At 38.4% G+C, this 18,610-nt stretch overlaps 2 protein-coding genes across 3 annotated transcripts; one reads left to right on the forward strand and one right to left on the reverse strand.

Annotated features, from left to right (window-relative positions):
- Positions 1 to 907: 907 nt before the first annotated feature.
- Positions 908 to 10,101, reverse strand: LOC131772012 (CARD- and ANK-domain containing inflammasome adapter protein-like). Its single transcript, XM_066167143.1, has 10 exons — positions 9,992 to 10,101; positions 7,457 to 8,146; positions 6,478 to 6,690; positions 5,962 to 6,074; positions 5,409 to 5,456; positions 4,613 to 4,711; positions 4,409 to 4,507; positions 4,103 to 4,201; positions 1,185 to 3,520; positions 908 to 945 (listed from the first exon to the last, which is right to left on the reverse strand). The coding sequence occupies exons 2-9, from the start codon at positions 8,100 to 8,102 to the stop codon at positions 2,174 to 2,176; spliced, it is 2,664 nt and encodes an 887-aa protein (XP_066023240.1). The 5' UTR covers positions 8,103 to 8,146; positions 9,992 to 10,101; the 3' UTR covers positions 908 to 945; positions 1,185 to 2,173.
- A 920-nt stretch (positions 10,102 to 11,021) lies between these two features.
- On the forward strand, positions 11,022 to 18,321 carry LOC131772033 (E3 ubiquitin-protein ligase MIB2-like). Of its 2 annotated transcripts, none has more exons than XM_059087944.2 (8): positions 11,022 to 11,439; positions 11,851 to 12,028; positions 12,941 to 13,166; positions 13,549 to 13,815; positions 14,476 to 14,574; positions 14,706 to 14,804; positions 15,017 to 15,115; positions 16,536 to 18,321. In XM_059087944.2, the coding sequence occupies exons 1-8, from the start codon at positions 11,088 to 11,090 to the stop codon at positions 17,862 to 17,864; spliced, it is 2,649 nt and encodes an 882-aa protein (XP_058943927.2). In that variant the 5' UTR covers positions 11,022 to 11,087; the 3' UTR covers positions 17,865 to 18,321. The 2 variants fall into 2 exon arrangements, with proteins under 2 accessions (XP_058943927.2, XP_058943928.2); XM_059087945.2 differs by having other exon boundaries at positions 13,549 to 13,719.
- Positions 18,322 to 18,610: the final 289 nt, after the last annotated feature.

Below are 18,610 nucleotides of genomic sequence, written 5' to 3' on the forward strand. Positions count from 1 at the left end.
ATGGGAGGGACTAAACTTCTTTTCAAGGCTTAGGCACGCATTAAGAAACGTGATTAGGATCAAACTATAATCTGAAGAAGCTCTGATTAGTTGCAATAAGTTTCCTGAGATACTTCCGAATTGAGAAAGTAAAAATACAATTGCGTGATACTTGCGCAGGAGGAAATCATAACGTATTTCCGGTTCGATCTCACAAGTATCGTCTATCATTTTAACTTCACAATATAGATCTAAAGTGCTCTTATTTAGTCTTAAAAGTGTCACGTGGACTGGTAATTAATTAGCGGCTGATGACGTTGAAACTAACTATGAAAACACTCAGTCGTCACCTTCAAATCTCTCACATCTCTTGTAATTTTGTATCAGTTAGTGTTGAAATACTCTTGAAATAATGTCAAGAGGGTTAGTTCAGGGGAAAGAAGTAACAAACCAAACTGAACAATTCCTTGAACTGTTTAACCGGACTTTGAACTTTTTTGCGCCTTAAAGATGTGAAAACATAATTGTATATTATTTGTTTTGATCGTACGCTGTTGTTTTGACCGAGCGCGCAATGTCACTCGTAGGGTTTGAATAAATTATTTTTGCACTTGATGTGCGCACTTTGCTTCTGCATAATTATGATAAGCTATCTCGTATATTATTAATTATAATTAATCACATGACTTTTTCTCGGGCAATTCGGAATAAATAATCTCTTGTAAAATTTTCAGGTCTAGTTTTTGCACTCATCTACTGCATGGTTTTCTTATATTTTGGTATGTTTCCTTTGCCTCGCATCATAAACTACTTAATTTTTATCTCAGTTCGTGAGCGGGCGTTATTCTACAAATCCTGCAATCTGATTGGTTCCGAGAGCGGGCAGTATTCTCCCCACCGGCCCGCTCACAGCGGGTGGTATCCGATCCTTTGTTTTGAAGTTTTCTTGGAAACCTTTTAAATCACCTTTTGTATTGTTTGATATGTTATCTACCGCGCTAGCTAATTAAGGCCACAATTTTCAATTAATTATTACTAATCGCATAACGTGATGACGTCATAAACGGAATTCACTGTATTACGACTTGCTAGTCAGAAGAACTGTGAGACATCACTGGATTTTGAACGCGACTACTCCAAGCGATGATTCAATAAAGGAGCTGTTTAAAACCGTGGACTGAGTTAATCTTCGACTGGAAAAATACCTTTTAATATCAGTACTCAAATAAATATGTTTTGATGAAACCTCTCTCTTTCATTTGCATTGCCCTTGTTTTCTCTACCATCTACTCGCTCATAAATTGTTCCGTTTATGGAGAATCTTGCCGTAATTACAGCTCTTTATCATTCAGACTCTTTCGCACCATTTGTTAGGTTTTAGAAAAAAATAAAAATGCTATTCACCAGCCAAGGTCGGTCCGTATTGGGAAAAACTGTGCCCTCCGTCTTGTGTACCGCCTTCGGCCTACGGCCTTGGGTGGTATCCAGGACCTCGGGCACAGTTTTTCCCATTACGGACCTCTCTTCCGGTGAATAACATATATAAATTCCATGCTTGCAATTTCTTTTCTTTTACTTTTTTTTTTCCTTCCTTTTGGCTTCATGGGTTATTTAAAAGCTACTTCAAATTAATGAAAAACTGTTCTAAAAAAATTATTTCTTTGAATCCCTGTTTGCTACATTGCGTTGTGAAAATACCCGTTGAATCGATTGTTATATCATGAGTGCAGGTGAAATAAAACTTTCACATATGTACAAAACAAAAGCGAATAACAGCACGATTTTCACAAAGCCGATTATTTGCCACTTTTTCAATCAACTTTCCTTCAAAGAAAGTCAAAATAATTTCAAAAATCAAATTAACATTTACTGATCCAAAATATTAAATGAATTTTGGTTAACACGGCGATGGAAATAATAGTGCCACACTGTTATGAAATTAAATCTTCACGATGATCTTGCCTTAAAACAATTCTTCGTTGCGCTGATTATATGTAAAACAAAGATCGTGTGCTGAAAAGTCTGAAAAAAGGGTGAACGACATAAGTTAACTAAAATTTTCCTCGAGGAACTTTACGCCATGTTCAAGGTACTTTAAGCCTTGTGCTGCCCCTTTCATGGCAACTTTTAAAACCGATTGACTTCCCGCCAGTTGAATTTCCGCCGGTTGACTTTCCGCTCACTGACTTTCCGCCTATTGACTTTCCGCCAGTTGACTTTGCGCAGATTGACTTTCCGAGTCTCTTTGGGGAAGGCTTCTTTTTGATTTAAGGTATTCCTCAATTTCTGTTTCTTCGTTCATGCGAGCCAAGTCAGCCGCATCCTTTCCATCCACTTTCAAGTTAACGTCGGCGTTGGTTTCAACCAGTTTTTTAACAACTTGAATGTTGCCATACATCGTAGCCAAATGCAGTGGGGTAAAGCCGTCCATGTCGTTCGCGTTTATATCTGCTTTGTATTTCACTAGCAGATCAACGATCTCGAGACTAGCACTTTTGCTGGCAACATGTAGAACTGTTCGACTTTGCGCGTCAGGAAAGATAGCACCCATTTCATTGATATTCTTCTGTGCGTCCTCCGGAGGACCCTTTCCCCATCCACTCTTAACGACGAGTCCAAAGTCTGAAATGTCAACAATACTCCCATTCGTCTGCCTCAAGAACAAGGACAACAAAGCTTTCTCTACTAGGACATAATGCCACGCTGGTTTTCCTCTGTCCTTCCCACGAACAAGATAAATTCTCTCACTTGCATTCTCCTTGTACTTCACATTCACATCCGCTTTGCTTTCAAGTAAACATTTGACAATGTGTTTGTGTTTATTTTTGACGGCTAAGTAAAGCGCGGTTTGGCCTTTGTTGTTGCGCAAATTAATGTCGCATCCTGAATCAATTAGTAACCGGGAGACACTTAAGAATCCGTTTTCTGCGCACCCATGCAATCCCACCGTTTTTGAGAGACTTGGAAGACCCACATTGCCTCCATGCTTTAAAAGGATGTCAACGGCCATGTAGTTGTTCCAATCAGCTGCTAAAGACAAAGGTGCAATGTTGTCGTCTGTCCTCTGAGCATTTATGTCAGCTCCAAGATCAATGAGGGTCTTAATAAACTCACCAGAGACTGATGGACTTGCCCACAACAAAGGTGTACGGTTGCTTTTTCCTGGTATGTTTATATCTACACCCTCGTTTAGAACAATCTCGACAGCCTTCTCTACATCATTGTTGTCTTTACACAAGTGCAGCTCAGTTAATGTATCGATCTTCTCAACTTCCATTTGATACAGTTCTTCTATTTTAACATTTCCTTCTCCTTTATCTTGGAGAGCCAAGAGAATCTCTAACGCAGTTTTTTCAGGAAATGCCTTTGCTTGGCGTCCTGTTTTTTGTAAATTCATGTCTTGGACAACATTCCCAAGATAGATAGTAGCTGTACAAAGCGTGTCATAGTCGCCATGAAATACAGCGGCCTGCAGTCTATTGAAGCCGGATTGTGCATCTACATGGAGAAAAGCTTTTCTTGAAAGGGTCAGTAGGCTAGGCTGTAATGAAAAATAGGTTGTAGTTAATAATTTATCAAAAAAAGAAAAACAAAAATTCGTAACGGAAAAATAGTTCTTAGGTCAACATCAAACGATTCAGCTCATGTAGATGCGTCTGTTTTGTGTGACACTGATACAGATATGGTATGTCATGACGAGTTCAACATAATACTTAACAAAAAAACTAGTAGATCATCTAAAAGTTACTATTCAAAAACACTGAAAATGGCAATGTTGCATCGCAATCTTAAGTAATTAAGACAGATTATATTTCGATTAAGATTGTATGAGTCACATTTTAAACCTCTTCGCGGTGGAACACTCTAAGATTGAACGGAGCGCATGTGAACAGCAAAATGTATGCCCTGCTGTTCGGTATTTATGGAAGAAGACGCTAAGACCATAAAAAAGAAGCCGTGCACAAAACATAAAACTATTGCAAACTGGTAGTAAACAACCGTAAAGAAAAGAGAAGTTTGCTAAATCTTATCGAGTTATCCTGATACTCTTCTGTGTATGGAAAGATGTTTTAGAGGCAGTTCCAAAACAAAACATGAAAGAGGAATAAAGATTTGACCATACCGGTTGGTTGTAACTGGGACTCGCTTTATTCCTCAGAAGAAGCTCAATAATGGATCGGTGATTGTTGCGTTCAGCTTTTTGTAGCGCTGTTTTTTGAAACTGAAAGGTAAAAAATTGCCAATTTACAAAGGTCAAGATATATGAACTGTAACTCCCTCAATAACATGAATATTCCTGAACACGAGAAACAATTGATTGAAGAAAGGTTTCAACAGCTTATAGAAGTCTTTGCTTGCCTGACGTTGTTTATTTATACCGTATATCTGACGTATTCCAAAAGACAAACACAAGTATTTACCAACTTACCCTATCCACAGCATTGACATTTGCACCGTGCTTTAACAAGAGTTCCGCAACAGCTCGTTGCCCATACCATGCGGCAAGGTGAAGAGGCGTCAAATTGAACTGCAAAATCAAAGCAAAGCATAAGGTAAAGCTAAAATACCTTTCAATTTCGGATACAAAGGGGACAAAAACAGACACATTTAAACGCAAAATCGAGCGAGCAACCTCATCCATCTGGTCCACATCTTCACCATTTTCAAGAAGTACTTTAACAAAGTCACATCGGCCACTGATAGCAGCTTTGTGCAGTGTTCGCCTTGACAACTGTAAAAATAGGACAACTTTTTTAGCACATTGCTGGTAAGACACAACAATTGTTGGATGGGGTTTTTGTGATATCCAGAATAATCGAGGTCGAGGTGGGCCGAAGGCTGAGGCTGATTACCCTTACCGAGACCTTGATTATTCTGGATATCACAAAAACCGTATCTAATAATTGTATTATCATACATTAAGCGAAGAAAAAATGGTCTCGACAGTTAGTGGGACTAACATTTCATTTCTAAACGTGTAGAAATATACAAATCAGCTAGCAACGCCAAGCGCGCAAACTTGACATAATTACCCTTAGAAATCATGCACCGCGCTCGTACATGAGATGATTACCCGTGATCTTGAATGTCCTTTCCTTAACATGATTATTGTACAATCTGCAGCTAGATGACGTCCCAGGCGCATATTTCCTAAGCCAAATTTTGATTATTAATAGGGCTATCCGAAACGTATAATCCGCTGATTATCACCTTTTTCCAGATCAAGGAGAAAACTAGAGGGCAGAGAGGGAGGCTCCTGGTCCGGGATACGTCGAATCCAAAAAGACGAATTAACTTTTCTGAGATATTCGCATAAAGGATGACAGACATAATATCGAACTGGTCCTCTTATTTAAACACAATGTGACTTCAATGTTAATGCATACACTGCATCATAAAACTGTCACACAATTTAGTACTTGACTTACTTTGGCAATTTTCGCTCGAAGCTTACATGTCGATTCTGGGTTTTTGTTCTGGGGGAAGAAAGGCAATTTTAAAGTCAACGCATTCCAAGTAAAAATGTCTTTTTTTTAAGGAAACATTTGTACGTTACAGGTATAGTATACTACTCTAAGTCCTTCTTTCCGTGTGGGTCCTCCACTCGAATAAAAGTTGTATAGCAAGTTAACTTTTCTTCAGTAATGGTTTGAGGCCAAGAGTGATATTTGATTGTGTAGTTTTTCCGCGGAGAAGGGCTGTCGAAGGTAATGGGCACTGTCATTTCGAAAACCTTTCTATAACTCTTAGTCTATCTAATTGTCCTCTTGTTTTGATTCTCTCGGGTGATTTAAAACATGATTTCTATCCTCCTGTTAGTGTACATCGTAGCTAACACAATGTTGATTTTTCATCTTCACGAGTTCTAGGCCTGGCAAACCCGACAACCACACGATTTCATATCAGCTCCAGTAAATAAATTATGTTTTTGTCTAAATCTGAGCTTTTGACTGGAAACTATCCGTTATCAGATTATGTTACCTCTTCACTCATTTGGCGGGTTTCTTTAGCAGTGGCGTCTTTAGACAAGACGCTTGATTTTGTAGAGTGAACACTCTTGCTACCTTCTTGATTTATAGCACTGACGCTGATGCCTGCATAATTTAACAAATGCAACCGGGTTAATGAAATAAAAAAAAAGACGTGTGTTTTTTGAAATAACCGAAGTACGGTCGGTGAATTTCTATATTTGTATTGTTTTGTTCGCAATTAAAGGTGCGACATGAAAATTATGTTAGAAACCCTTAAATTACAGAATAATTAGGACTCTTAATTACGTGCATTTTAACAGTACTGGCGTATCCAATGAGCAAGACTGCACACTTTTGCAACGTAATAATAACAGCTTATCTATCTGTATCTAACCACGTGGTCCTCAACTCGCTCGCGAGTGTCAATGGGAAATTTACGCACATCTGTGGGTGAAATTGTTGGCGACCAGAAGAGTCTTACAACATTGTTTTTCACTGAAATTTTACTAGTTGTTTTTAAACTTACCGTCGAGCTTGTGCTCAACTTTTCGAAGTAAGGATTCCATTCTATCAAATCTATCCATCATACTGGTGTGAAAAGAAAACAGCTTTTCTATCACTCTTTCGTTCTCCTCCCTAGTTGGCATGTCGTCCAATTTGTCATTAATTGCTGCAAGTTTGACGTTTTGGAATTTTTCTAGTAGATCTTTGACGTCATTGTCAACAATCCGCTTGAAACCTAAAAATGATGATTGTACAATAAATGGTGGTAATAATGATAATAGCAATAATAATGATGATATTAATAATAATGATAATAATAATAACGATAATAATAACAATAACAATGTCAATTCTGATGTCGATGATGATAATGATGATGACTGTATTGATATTACGCAGAGATTAAGCTAAGTAACTGGTGAGAGGAAATGATTTGTCACTGTAGATACGGCATTTGAGTAATAAATAAAACAGTTCCTACTTTATATTACTGAAGCGGGCTCCTCTGAGTTTGCTGTTCCGCTTACTTAATTGCAACGACCAGGTTGGCACAGGGGAAACCCCTGAAGCGGAAATTCGCGTGAGTTGCCGAGAGAATGAAAACATCATGGCAGTCGAAGGTGGTCTAGTTTGATTTGACGAGATTAATAGATGATAAATGATCACAAATATATTCAAAGGGCCATGAATGGAAGCCAGGAATATGCCCTGCCACAAATTATACCGTGGGCTTAATCCCTGTAAATGAAGAGTAGTCAAGCCTGAGTTTGGTTCCTAAGCGGTTAATGTTCTCGAAACTTCGTTTAGACGTAGAAATTGAAAATGCAACCAAAAATATTTTATGTTTTCAAATCTCTGGGAAGAATGCCCTGTGATCCCTGAAAAGCCCGTCTCTGCTCTCTTTAAGCGTATTTCCATTTCTCTTGACTTAACATCCGACCTGGAGAATTGCCATGTTAACAACCTATTCATTGAATGGTTAAATTCCACTACTTGAGTACCTTCTGTTTTCCATGCAGAGAGTTGATCTAAAAGCTTCTTTTTTTTGGCGGGAAGCAGGGGCAGATATTGGAACAGAGCCTTTAACTTGTCAAAGCATTGGTCAAAGAAGATTTGGGTCCAGTCACTCTCTTTAAAATGACTTCCCCGATTCCTGACATTCTCTCTGACATCATCTGCCAACGACTGAATATCGTGCACAGGATCAGAAGACACGAATATTTGTACTGGATACTTCCCACATCCCAGTAGTCTAAGAGCGGCATTCAAATCCATAGATTTGTCGAATGCCGAGAATACTGCAAGGTAGTATGGAAGATAAAGCTTGGCAAGATCAACTGGGCTGTTTACATTGTAGTTATAAGCCGTTTTGGTCTTTCTATGAACACCAGAGTTGTTGTTAATATTTCCGAAATTTAGGTCTTTAAGCGAAGAAGCAGGACTTGGCGTGGCTGCCAGATGGCAAACATCTGCGTAGGTCAGTGTTTGTAGACTGCAAGGTGTCGGTAAGCCTTTAAGGTAATTATCTAGGATAGCAAACAGTTTGTCCATTCCTTGTTTCACGATATCCTGTAAAACTGGAGCAACGACCTTATTTGAGGTAACAAGAGTCACAAGCCATCTTTTGTCGTTACTGATGACATCCATAGTAACAAATTTTTCTGCTCAATGTACTAGGCTCTGGATATGATCTGCAAAATACACATAATTTTAAAAAACGTATATTAGTAACAGAAGAGCAGTAGCTTTTAAACTAAAGAAATGTGGGCAGAGAGTTTCCATCATTGTAAATAAATAAAAACTGAGAGATAAGTCACTACTTGATCGCAATGATTAAATTATCATTATTCCACGGTTGCAGCCCCACATTCAGTAACACAAAGAGGATGGAATCATGATTGCATCAAACTTTAAGGGCCAAGTTACTCATATCACACTCAGATTACAAATAAAAGAGGGAGCTCGGTCAAGGTGGTGTAAATGAAGTTTAATAAACGAGACCATAAAAAGAAGTTGTTCTTTCAGGTTCATACATCTTACGATCCATTGACTCCTACAACACATCGTCACACGAAGCAAACGGCACAATCAATTCATGACAAATAGATATGGATCTGTTCTATCTTTTATTGAATGGAAACTCTTCCGTTGCCTAAGAGCGGTTATTGTTTGACTAAGAGATACAGCCTTACAATGATTTTAATTATTCTCAAAACACGTAACACTGCTTTTTAGCGTGTAATTCCCTTCTGGACGCTGCTCCAGGGAATAAAATGATTAGAGTGTGACAAAAACAAAACAAAACTAAAGTAAAAACAGCTCATGTCAGAGTTGTCACGGTATAGCGTGAGGAACTTGAGTGAAACGAAGCCCTCTGATCGCACGAGGAAATGATCGATAAATTTTTGCTTGAGGGAAAAGCCCGGTTAGCTTTTATTTCATCAAGATTTCCCACTCTTATTATCATTTACCCCCTTGGTGCTCTATTTCATTCAGTCTTTGTGACGATTACGAGTGTATGTTTGAGCCACTGAGGACTTCTTCTAGTTCCGGAAACACTCCAAAGAATTTTATATCTTTCCGGAGTCTTAACTTTGAACTCACGTAGCTGCTCTGGAGAATTTGAAGCTACCGACTCGAGCAAATACAGTTGTGCAACACCGTACTGTGTAAGAGTAGATCGGCAACAATTCTTCATTTTAACATTAAATATTGAACAGAGGAGCTCCTGATTATATTTTCACGCTTTGAAGACGTTTAATTGCTGCCGTGTTTACTCGAGTGATATGAAATAAAATAGCGTGATTGTCTAATCCATTTCACGCTTGAAGGCACATGTCGTGAGCACATCATGATTTCAATCATGCAAATAAGCCACATTTAACATACATTGCAGCAAACTAGGCACAAACAAATAAGAGGTTCCTGGAGCTTTTAAAATAAAAATAATTTCAATACCGTTGCATTCTCAGTGACTGATATTGAACTTTTACGTTCAGTTATCTCTAAAAGTACAACGCTTAACGAAATGGATTTGAACAACCTTCCTGCTTTCCAAATCAGTCAGGTACCTACCCCGATAGCTTAGTCGTTGTAAAATTAACCGACACACACTGAAATTTAAGGCGGCACTCATTTGTAACGATGAAGTTTTGCGTAGCTAAAATGCACAGCAATTTCAAATTGAATGAGTGAAAACTATTAACAAATCTTAAATCCAAAACGAAATCGTAACTGATATTTACTTTCACTAAGTAAACAAGAAACTACCACAAATTTTCATTTCTTGGTAACTGAGCCTTGCTTCTTCAGTTTGTGCTCATTGGCTTCCAATTTTCTAACTGTGCTCATTGGCACCCAATTTTTCCAATTTTCCATTAACTAATTTAATTTCCAATTAACTAAGAGATGCGCCTTACGCGAATGGTAGTGTTCGAATTTTTTCGTCTCAGTCCAAGAGTACGTTAGATAAACCTCTGTTTAAGTTGTATTGAATTTACTGGTTAGCTTAGGAATTAAAAAGCTGTTAAGCCCACCTTAACACTCAACTTAAAGTGAGAAATATCCTGATAAACTTGAAGCTGCAAACAAGTGGCTGAGATGCTTAAACAAATATCCACGAATTACGAAGGCACCTTTACACGCCAGTTCCTTCGAGGATTTAAGAAAATATCGGAAATGGCGAGTGAAACATGAGACATTGTGCACTGGTTAGTTACGCCCCTAGCAACGGGAAAGTCCCTCTTTGACCTTGCACAATCCTAAGCCAGGTGAAAAGTTGCCCTCAAAAATGAGCTGACTTTGAATAGCTTCGTGTTGAGACAGAAATGACCTAACAAATGCAAACCTAAAAATGCTACAATTACCAAGAAAACTAGATTGAATTAGAAAAGTAAGAGGATCTCTATCAGACAATGACGTCATATTCGAATTCATCCGATACGCGCAGGGCTAACGACCGTTTTAACTTCCGATCTGAAAAAACAGGTTCACACTTTTAACATCACGCAAGTACGTCGAGTGACATACGAGTGACTTTCGAAATCTTAGACATACGGATTCACCGTCAAACCGGCCGGGATGCCTCCACAAATGGCCAGCGGTTACAACTGCTCCAACTCCACCTTCGTACCGTGAATGGACTATGAGTGAAATACTCAAGAATGTGCACAGTCACCTATGCAAAGTATAATGGTCATTAGTTGGATGCATCCCTAGAAAGGGGAAGTACATTTTATGTACAATGGATTTGAGCTTGGACCCATTTGAGGCCAAGTGCCAAAAAGTGCCTAAAAAGAGTTGATTTTCGATACCTTAATGTTTTAGATATACAAATGACTAAAAAAACACAAACATTAAATATGCGGGAAAAAAACCGAAAAAAATTTCGTTTGAAAAAACAGGCAAACTGACAAACGACCTCAAACAGCATGAGCCCCAATATTTAATTGTAAATATTTTATTATGAATTGTAAATTGAGTGTTCACGGTAGCGTGACAGTAGTGTGACGGTAATAATTTATAAGCTTCCTTAGCCACGTCAGCGGTCGCGATCACAATGTAGAGCCTTGCCTCATCTCCTGGCTTCAAACCACAATTATAGCAAATTGGTTTTCCTAGCTGCACAGACAGATGCCGTGGTCTTTAAACGAAGTATCTTACGTGGAGGGAGACCAGTTTCCGCAAAATGAGACAGCACACAATTGTAATAGTGAAGAAAAATCAGAATTCAACAATAATTCAGCAACCAACACATTCGGCATTGGCTTGCGAGTTGTTCCTCTACACGACTGGAAATCAGATGAGGGCGATGGTGCCAGTATCCCAGACGGTGGTTTAGGCACAGTTGTCGACTTTGTCGAGAATGCTGCTGATACATCTAAGAAGATGGCATTGGTACAGTGGGACGATGGAACTCGCTGTGTTTACAATGCAACCCGTAATGGTGTCTACGATCTTTGTATTTTTCATATGTCTTCTTTGGGTAAGTGGGTTGCTTTGCCACATCATGTTATGTGTGGCATTACACTTCTTTTCATGGTTTAAAAACGCATTAAGAAACATGACTCGGATCAAATAATGATCCAAGGAAGCTTTGATTAGTTGCAATAAGTTCCATGATATACTTTCGCTTTGAGAATGTAAAAATACAATTGCATGACAATTGCGCCGGAGGAAATCATAGTGAATTTCAGTTTGATATCACAAAAATCGTCTTTCATTTTTACGTCATGATATAGATCTTCTTTCCAGTTCATTTTAGTAAGTGATTTGTTTGAATATCTGACTTCAAAATACACCAATTAGCGGCCGAACAATGTTTTGGTGTCGACAAACATAAATCTTTTGAGAAGACGGAATATTAATTCTTGTAATCTTTCTCTCAACCTTCAAGGAATAAAACACGAAGGTGTCATCTGCCGTACGTGCAATCAAGACCCAATTCTCGGGATCCGTTGGAACTGCCTGGATTGCGAGGGTACTTCGGTGGACCTATGTTCAGCTTGTTACATGGCCGATGAACACAGTACAGCTCATGCCTTCTGGAGATATAATTCCGCCGATGACAAGGGGTAGGAATAACAATCATTTTATTTATTCAGACTGGATTAACGAAAAGTATCGATTTTTGTCGTTGCAAGCATAAAAATAACTCTGAAGTTTACTTTTCGATTTTAAATTTAACTTTAACCCCGTTTGTATCTCAAGCGAAAATATTCCTCTTATACATGTCATCACCTCAAGCGCTGGTAAGAGACTGTGTTGCGTGACGAGTTAAACAAAGACTGTCTTTGGGAGACTCTTCTTAGATGTATCGAAACATTTTGCAAGTTTTAACTTTAAGTATTTTTCAGTGATTTGTAACAGGAGAATGATGACAAGTGAGGGCAGAATTGATTTTAACTAAATTCTTTAATGATGCCGACGATAACAGTTCAGAGAGGAAATTTTTATATCAGTTAATTATTTGTCAGACAATCGGAAAGCGAATTTACCAGTCTAGTGTTTTTGTAATCAAGTTTAACCTGTGCTTGCATTCCATGTGTTTGTTTTCATAAGAGTTCAACTTTTGATATTGTTAGCTTGCTTCGGTAAACTACTTCTAACCAAAGTACTTAGATATAGTTACGCATGATAGCCTTGGTGATCAGTTCTTTCATTCAGAGAAACCATGCTTTGTCTTATCTCTAGGTTAAATAGAATAAATGAATACAGGACAAAAGGTTAAATTATCCCTTAAAAAAATTCTTAATCTCTCTCACCGAAATTTTTAATTATTAAGAACTGACAACCATCAATTAATCCCTTAATATAATTTTCTTTTGTTTTTCTGTTGTTATGTTCTCGGTATGTTTTCAATCATTTCCTATCAGCCCAATCAAACTCTTGCCATCAGACTCGCTCGTTTTCCTCGGTGGTTCAACTCCTCATGTATTAAAGTGATTTGTTTAAGGTTTTTTTTGTTTAACCCGTAAAATACCTAGGGTTTGTGTGAACAGAAGAATTAACACAGAGGGAATCTGTGCAAGAGGTATCTTCCCAGGCGCACAAGTTGTAAGGGGTCCTGATTGGGAATATGGTGACACGGATGGAAACTCCTCTGGAACAGTGACAAATATAACATGTTGGCGTGGGAGCAATGCCATTGCAGTTCACGTTTTATGGGAAATTGGTACAAAAGGCAACTATCGACTGGGTCCTGATGGAAAGGTGGGTTAAAATCTTTCTAAAAAAACTTGGATTACTCTTGTAAAGATACGCACAATGCATCCCCTCACCCTCCCCCCCCCTCCTACAATGTAATGTGAACCTCTATGGCTACTACCTTTCTTGTACTTAAACATTGATGGTACTCGTTGGTAGTGGGGAAGGGGGCGAGGGTTAGGGAGAGGGGCTTTCTTAAAACAAGTGCAACCCGCTGCTGATCCGAGTACTTAGTATGAAGTAAGAACCATTCGCTTTTGTTTTACCGCAACTTATATTCGACTGATTTTTTTTATTGTTGCTGTAAAGGTCGATTTGAAGTGTATATCTGTTTTACTGATGAAACGATACTTATGTTCGTCTAATCTGTTGATTTGTTGCGGTAAAGGTGGATTTGAAGTGTATAACTGCTGCCTCTGGCGGTCTCTTCTACAAGTCTCACCTGCCAAGACTTGGACCTTTTCCACAGACATCACCTGACGTAGAACAAAGCCCAGACGAACCGGTTACAGGGTTAAAATCAAGCTCTCTAGCAGGCGAACAAGAAGATTCTTTTGTTGTAAGCCATAACAGTAGCATTCGCCCGCTATGTACAGAAGCTGGTTCAACAGTCAGTGAAGGATTACAACTGCAAACAGGAGCGAAAGGTGTCGAGGTGAGTTCTTTTTACTATCTGAATTCAGAGTGAATTGATAGATGATTCAGTCACCAAAATTCCCGATTTATAATCGATTTGGGGGCGGACACAAAGACAAAAAGTGTTAAGACACAGTCAAAAAGTTAAATAAAGTAAAGGTAAATCAGACACAACAAACAATCAACTTTATAGAAAACCAGAGCAAAATATTGCTAAGACATACGCAATTCAAAATCGATGGCGAAGGTGCAGTTTAATAGATATGATTGGAGGGAAAAAGCGAAATAAACTAAAACAAAAAACAAAGAAACATGGAGAATCACGGCAAATAGGGCATACTTTCGATCTATAATAGTAATAATAATAATAATAATAATGATAATAATATTAATAATAATAATAATAATCTTTAAAGAGGAAGTTCCCGTCACATTACGTGGATTTCAAGGAGGTCCTCTAAAATGCTAAGGAGGTACTAAAATGCTAATGTTATAATAATAGGCAAACGCTTGTAAATGATGGAATGTGGTTGTTGTTAATTTTGGTTGGGGTATGTCAGCAGAACACTACACCATAATCACAGGACTATAAATCACGAAAAATAATTACATAAACTCCAGTTCAGTGAGATATTCTTCGTCCCTCATCACTGATTAAATGGTTCGATTTTGTTGCTAGGCTCGGAGATCTTCGCTACATCGAGCATCAATTAATGGGGATTGGCACTTAGTGAAGAGGCTACTGGAGGATAGGCAGGATGTTGACCAAAGAGACAAGGTAGCTTTTGTTGTTATTTCTTTTGGTTCAAGTTGCTTATGAGTATTACTTCACAATTTATTTAAATGCATTCTTTGAGTCAGCAATTATATGTTCTCATTTCAAAAAGCTCAATGTCCCTTCTTTTACAGTTTTTGTTGACGCCCCTTCACCTTGCTTCATGGTATGGACACGAGCGTGTTGTCGAATTGTTGTTACAGCATGGTGCAGATGTAAATGCTGTGGACAGTGTAGGCGAATTTGTTTTATGTTTTCATGCACAAAAAGCACTTGAGGATTGATATTATCATGCGATGCTTTTGGTATACTATATCTTTATTTTAATGGATTTAGTAACATCCACAATTTCTTGGCTTGATTGATAGTAATTTAATCATAATTGATCCAAGCAGTATGCGAACGAGAACATAGCACGCATAGAATTCCCTTGCTTCTCATCAAGTTTCAGAAAACATCTCTTCAAAAGGCTGAGCGTCATAATTACTGCTCCATAATGAAGCTGCTCCTCAAGTATGGTGCATCTCAAAGTTATCAACAGCCGGTACGATATGATAATCTTATGTAATGTTTAAAAAACGAGCAGGAGTGTTTTATCGGGTTTAAAACCACGAGGCGTAGCCGAGTGGTTTTTGACCCGATGAAACACGTGCTGCGAGTTTTTTGAACGGCTTCAAAAACATTCTTGGAAAAGCGTGTGTCAAGAGAGTTCATAACAATTATGCTTTTGTGAACGTTAGAAATTAGCATACGAGAAAAACATTAGGGATTAAATTAGTATGCAAGAAAATCAAATCTCACACGTGTTTTGTACTTTTCTTCTACTAACCGAAGAGGACATGGCGTCCTGTTCCAGAGCTTTTCGGAAGCCTAAAAATGCCGAGGAAGAGAGGAATTTAATCGAGAATGCTATCCCAAAGTCAACACGTGTAGTGACAAAGTTAAATATGTTCCCACCATTTGTTGTGTCAGTTTCTGTGTTGATAATTAATTAATATTCATAAGTCACGTGCAGTGTCTTTATATCTGATAAAACACCGCATACTAATAAGGATGAGGTTTATCGATTTAAAGTCACTGCACGTGATGTATTATCTACCATTTGATAGGTTAATGGGCTTATGAATTATTAATGAGTTTTTGAAGATATTGTAATCTTGTTGATCAGTAACAAACAAGACTAATATAACAGAGATAAATTATCGTGGCTTTATTCGATAATCTTACTGATCAGGCAGGGTCGAAAAAATCCCTTTTTTTCCCTTTTCCTATGCTTCTCATTCGACTTTCATATCGTAGATAAATCCTTGTTAAGGAAAATGTCTTCTTAATTTTTGCATTATCGTTTTGTCTCAGTTTCGGAAAAGCAACAGGAGATTTAGTGCCGATTTTTCAATTAAAAAGAGACATTGGTAGCCCCGAAATGATAAATATTTTCTGCCTTTTAATTGACAGAGGTAAAAAAAAAAGGTATTACACTAGTATTTGCTGATCCTTTAACTACTTCTGCCACGATTTTTTATAGTCTTGGATTTATCTGATGTAAGTGATAAAATCTGTTCGGAAGCGATGACGAAAATCTCCTTTAAAAGCAGGCACGTTTAATCGGTAAAAAGACAGTAAAACGGTAACGACTTAAAATACAAACTCAACAACAAAAACCCCCAAAATGCGACTAAAACTGAAAAAAAGCCACGCGAGAAATCGTACGCGTAACTTGCTTACGAACTGGTCGAATTCAAATGTCTCAGCGCGCGCGTGCTGATCGCACGACACGCCAGTTCGGTACTTTCTTCTTAACAAAATCATATATGTTTAAAGGGCCTGGGTAAATAATGGAACAAACGACGCGATAAGTAATAAGAAGATGAAATGAGTACAGGAAAGACTACCTGTCGTTCAATTTTTACGGTGATCCTTTGGCCAAAACCACTGACATTAATTTTTGATTTAATTTATTGCAGCTTAGTCTTGCTTCACTTTCGAAGAGGGCTTTCTTGGCGATTGATCAGAGCTCTGGGTTTAATATGCTACAGGCTGCCGTGTATGAAGGAGATTATCCCACAGTTGTAGCTGCCAGTGTGTACATTGATAACTTCCTGGAGCAAATGGCTATGGTAAGGACTCTAACTAGCGCCAGGTCATTTCCTGGAAAAACTGCTTTAGATATTGTTTCTGACTTAAACAAAGAAGGCCACGCCCAAATTAGGCAGATATATTTAGACCAGAAGGGGTGCATGCCCACAATTACAGAGCTCCACAAATGTGCTGACGATGGCGATGTTGAAAAAGCGGTCGAACTCGTTTTAAAAGACGGTATCGATGTGAACACCAAGGCTGAAGGAAATCGCACGCCTCTTCTTTGGGCCAGTTTACGATCTTCCAGTCTATATATCAAAACACTCATCGACCTCGGCGCTGACACAGCGTTTCAAAGAGAAGACCAATGCACGCCGTTGATGATGGCGACACATTGGAACAATTACATGGCCGTCTACCATCTCCCCAGGCAACAGATGAATGCAGACGTGAGTTGTAGCACGGGTCATGCCGCACTGCATGTTGCAGTGATGAAAGGATTTTTTCATATCTCTAATCTCCTTGTACGCTCTGGGTGCAATGTTACCTTGAAGACCAAAAGTGGTAAGACGCCACTCCGTCTGGCAGTTCAAAATGGACATAGACACCTCGTGAGGCTTTTGTTGGAAAACAATGCCGATGCGAACATGCGCGATGAAAGTAATGCAAATGAGAGGCTATTTCTTGTTCGGGGCAATGAGAAAGGAAGACCAGCCTGGTATTATATTATGGTTGAGAGATCTCTTTTGGGTTTGTTTCTGAAACGAACTCATGGAGGTAAACTAGATGTAAATAACTTTGGTACTATTATTCGATCAGGGTTGGGGGAGCCTCCTTCAGAAGCCGAAATAACAAAAAATTTGAACAAGTCGAGTGAATTTCGGAAAGTTCCTATAGGTAAGACACCCCTCCACATTGCGTGTGAAATTGAAAATGGAAACCTTGAAGTCATTGAGCTTTTGGTTAAGTATGGCGGAGAGATAAATGCTCGAGATGGAGATGGCTTCACTCCACTGCAGACGGCAGCAATACTTGGCAAGATGCAGACTGTTACAAAGCTTGTGGAGCTAAAAGCCGATGTCAATTTGACTACGAAAGATGGAAAAGATGCCGCCGACCTAGCTCAAATGAACGAAGAACCTATGATAGAGGAATACCTCAAATCAAGAAGGAACTCCCTCATGAGGATTTGGAATTCATTAGTCAAAAGTTAGATGAGCTAGTAAACCGTATAGAAATTTGGGCTGAACCAATTGCATTCCGATTTCTCAGGAAAATACAACTTCTCATCTATTTCATCTTGGGTTTTCTCAGGCTTACAATACTTGAAATAAGTCCTTTAAATATTGGTGATTCTACAAACAATTAAAAAAAAGCCACATGTTTGGCAATTTCCAATTTTGGAGACCATAACTCTATCATTTCCCTATAAAAAAGGAAAATTGGTACATACTCCCTTCCCTTTAAGGATCCTTGATGGAGATGAATGAGATCATAGGAAGATTCAGTTGCAGATATCTTTTCCTAGATTAATCATTAAGTTTTACCATGGTGGTCTTGTAACGTAATGGAGAAAATATCCGAGCGAAACCACTTCATTAGGGCACCGATCGCTATTTCCTAGTAACTCAAATCAAAATTTAGTTGGAGTTATTGTTGTTGTTGCCAGATATGAGATAACTTTTCTTGTGAAACTTGATCTTAAAGTGCTCTTGCAAGAATCCCTGTAAGAACAAAGGTTTTTATTTTTATTTGAAATAACAGCGTACACATCGTTCTGATGTGGGACAGGGATTTCATATTTCCTCTATCTGCGCTATTAGAGATGTAATTGCGCATAGCCTAGAAAATATTTGAGAAAAATTCTGTTCCAAATTGAAATGTTGTCTCATTCTTATCGAGTTAAATATTTTTCATGAGATAAGAATTGAATGTGATATGGCATAACTGAAGAACTTAA

The sequence above is a fragment of the Pocillopora verrucosa genome, chromosome 5, assembly GCF_036669915.1.
Source record: "Pocillopora verrucosa isolate sample1 chromosome 5, ASM3666991v2, whole genome shotgun sequence".
Classification (NCBI taxonomy): Eukaryota; Metazoa; Cnidaria; class Anthozoa; order Scleractinia; family Pocilloporidae; genus Pocillopora; species Pocillopora verrucosa.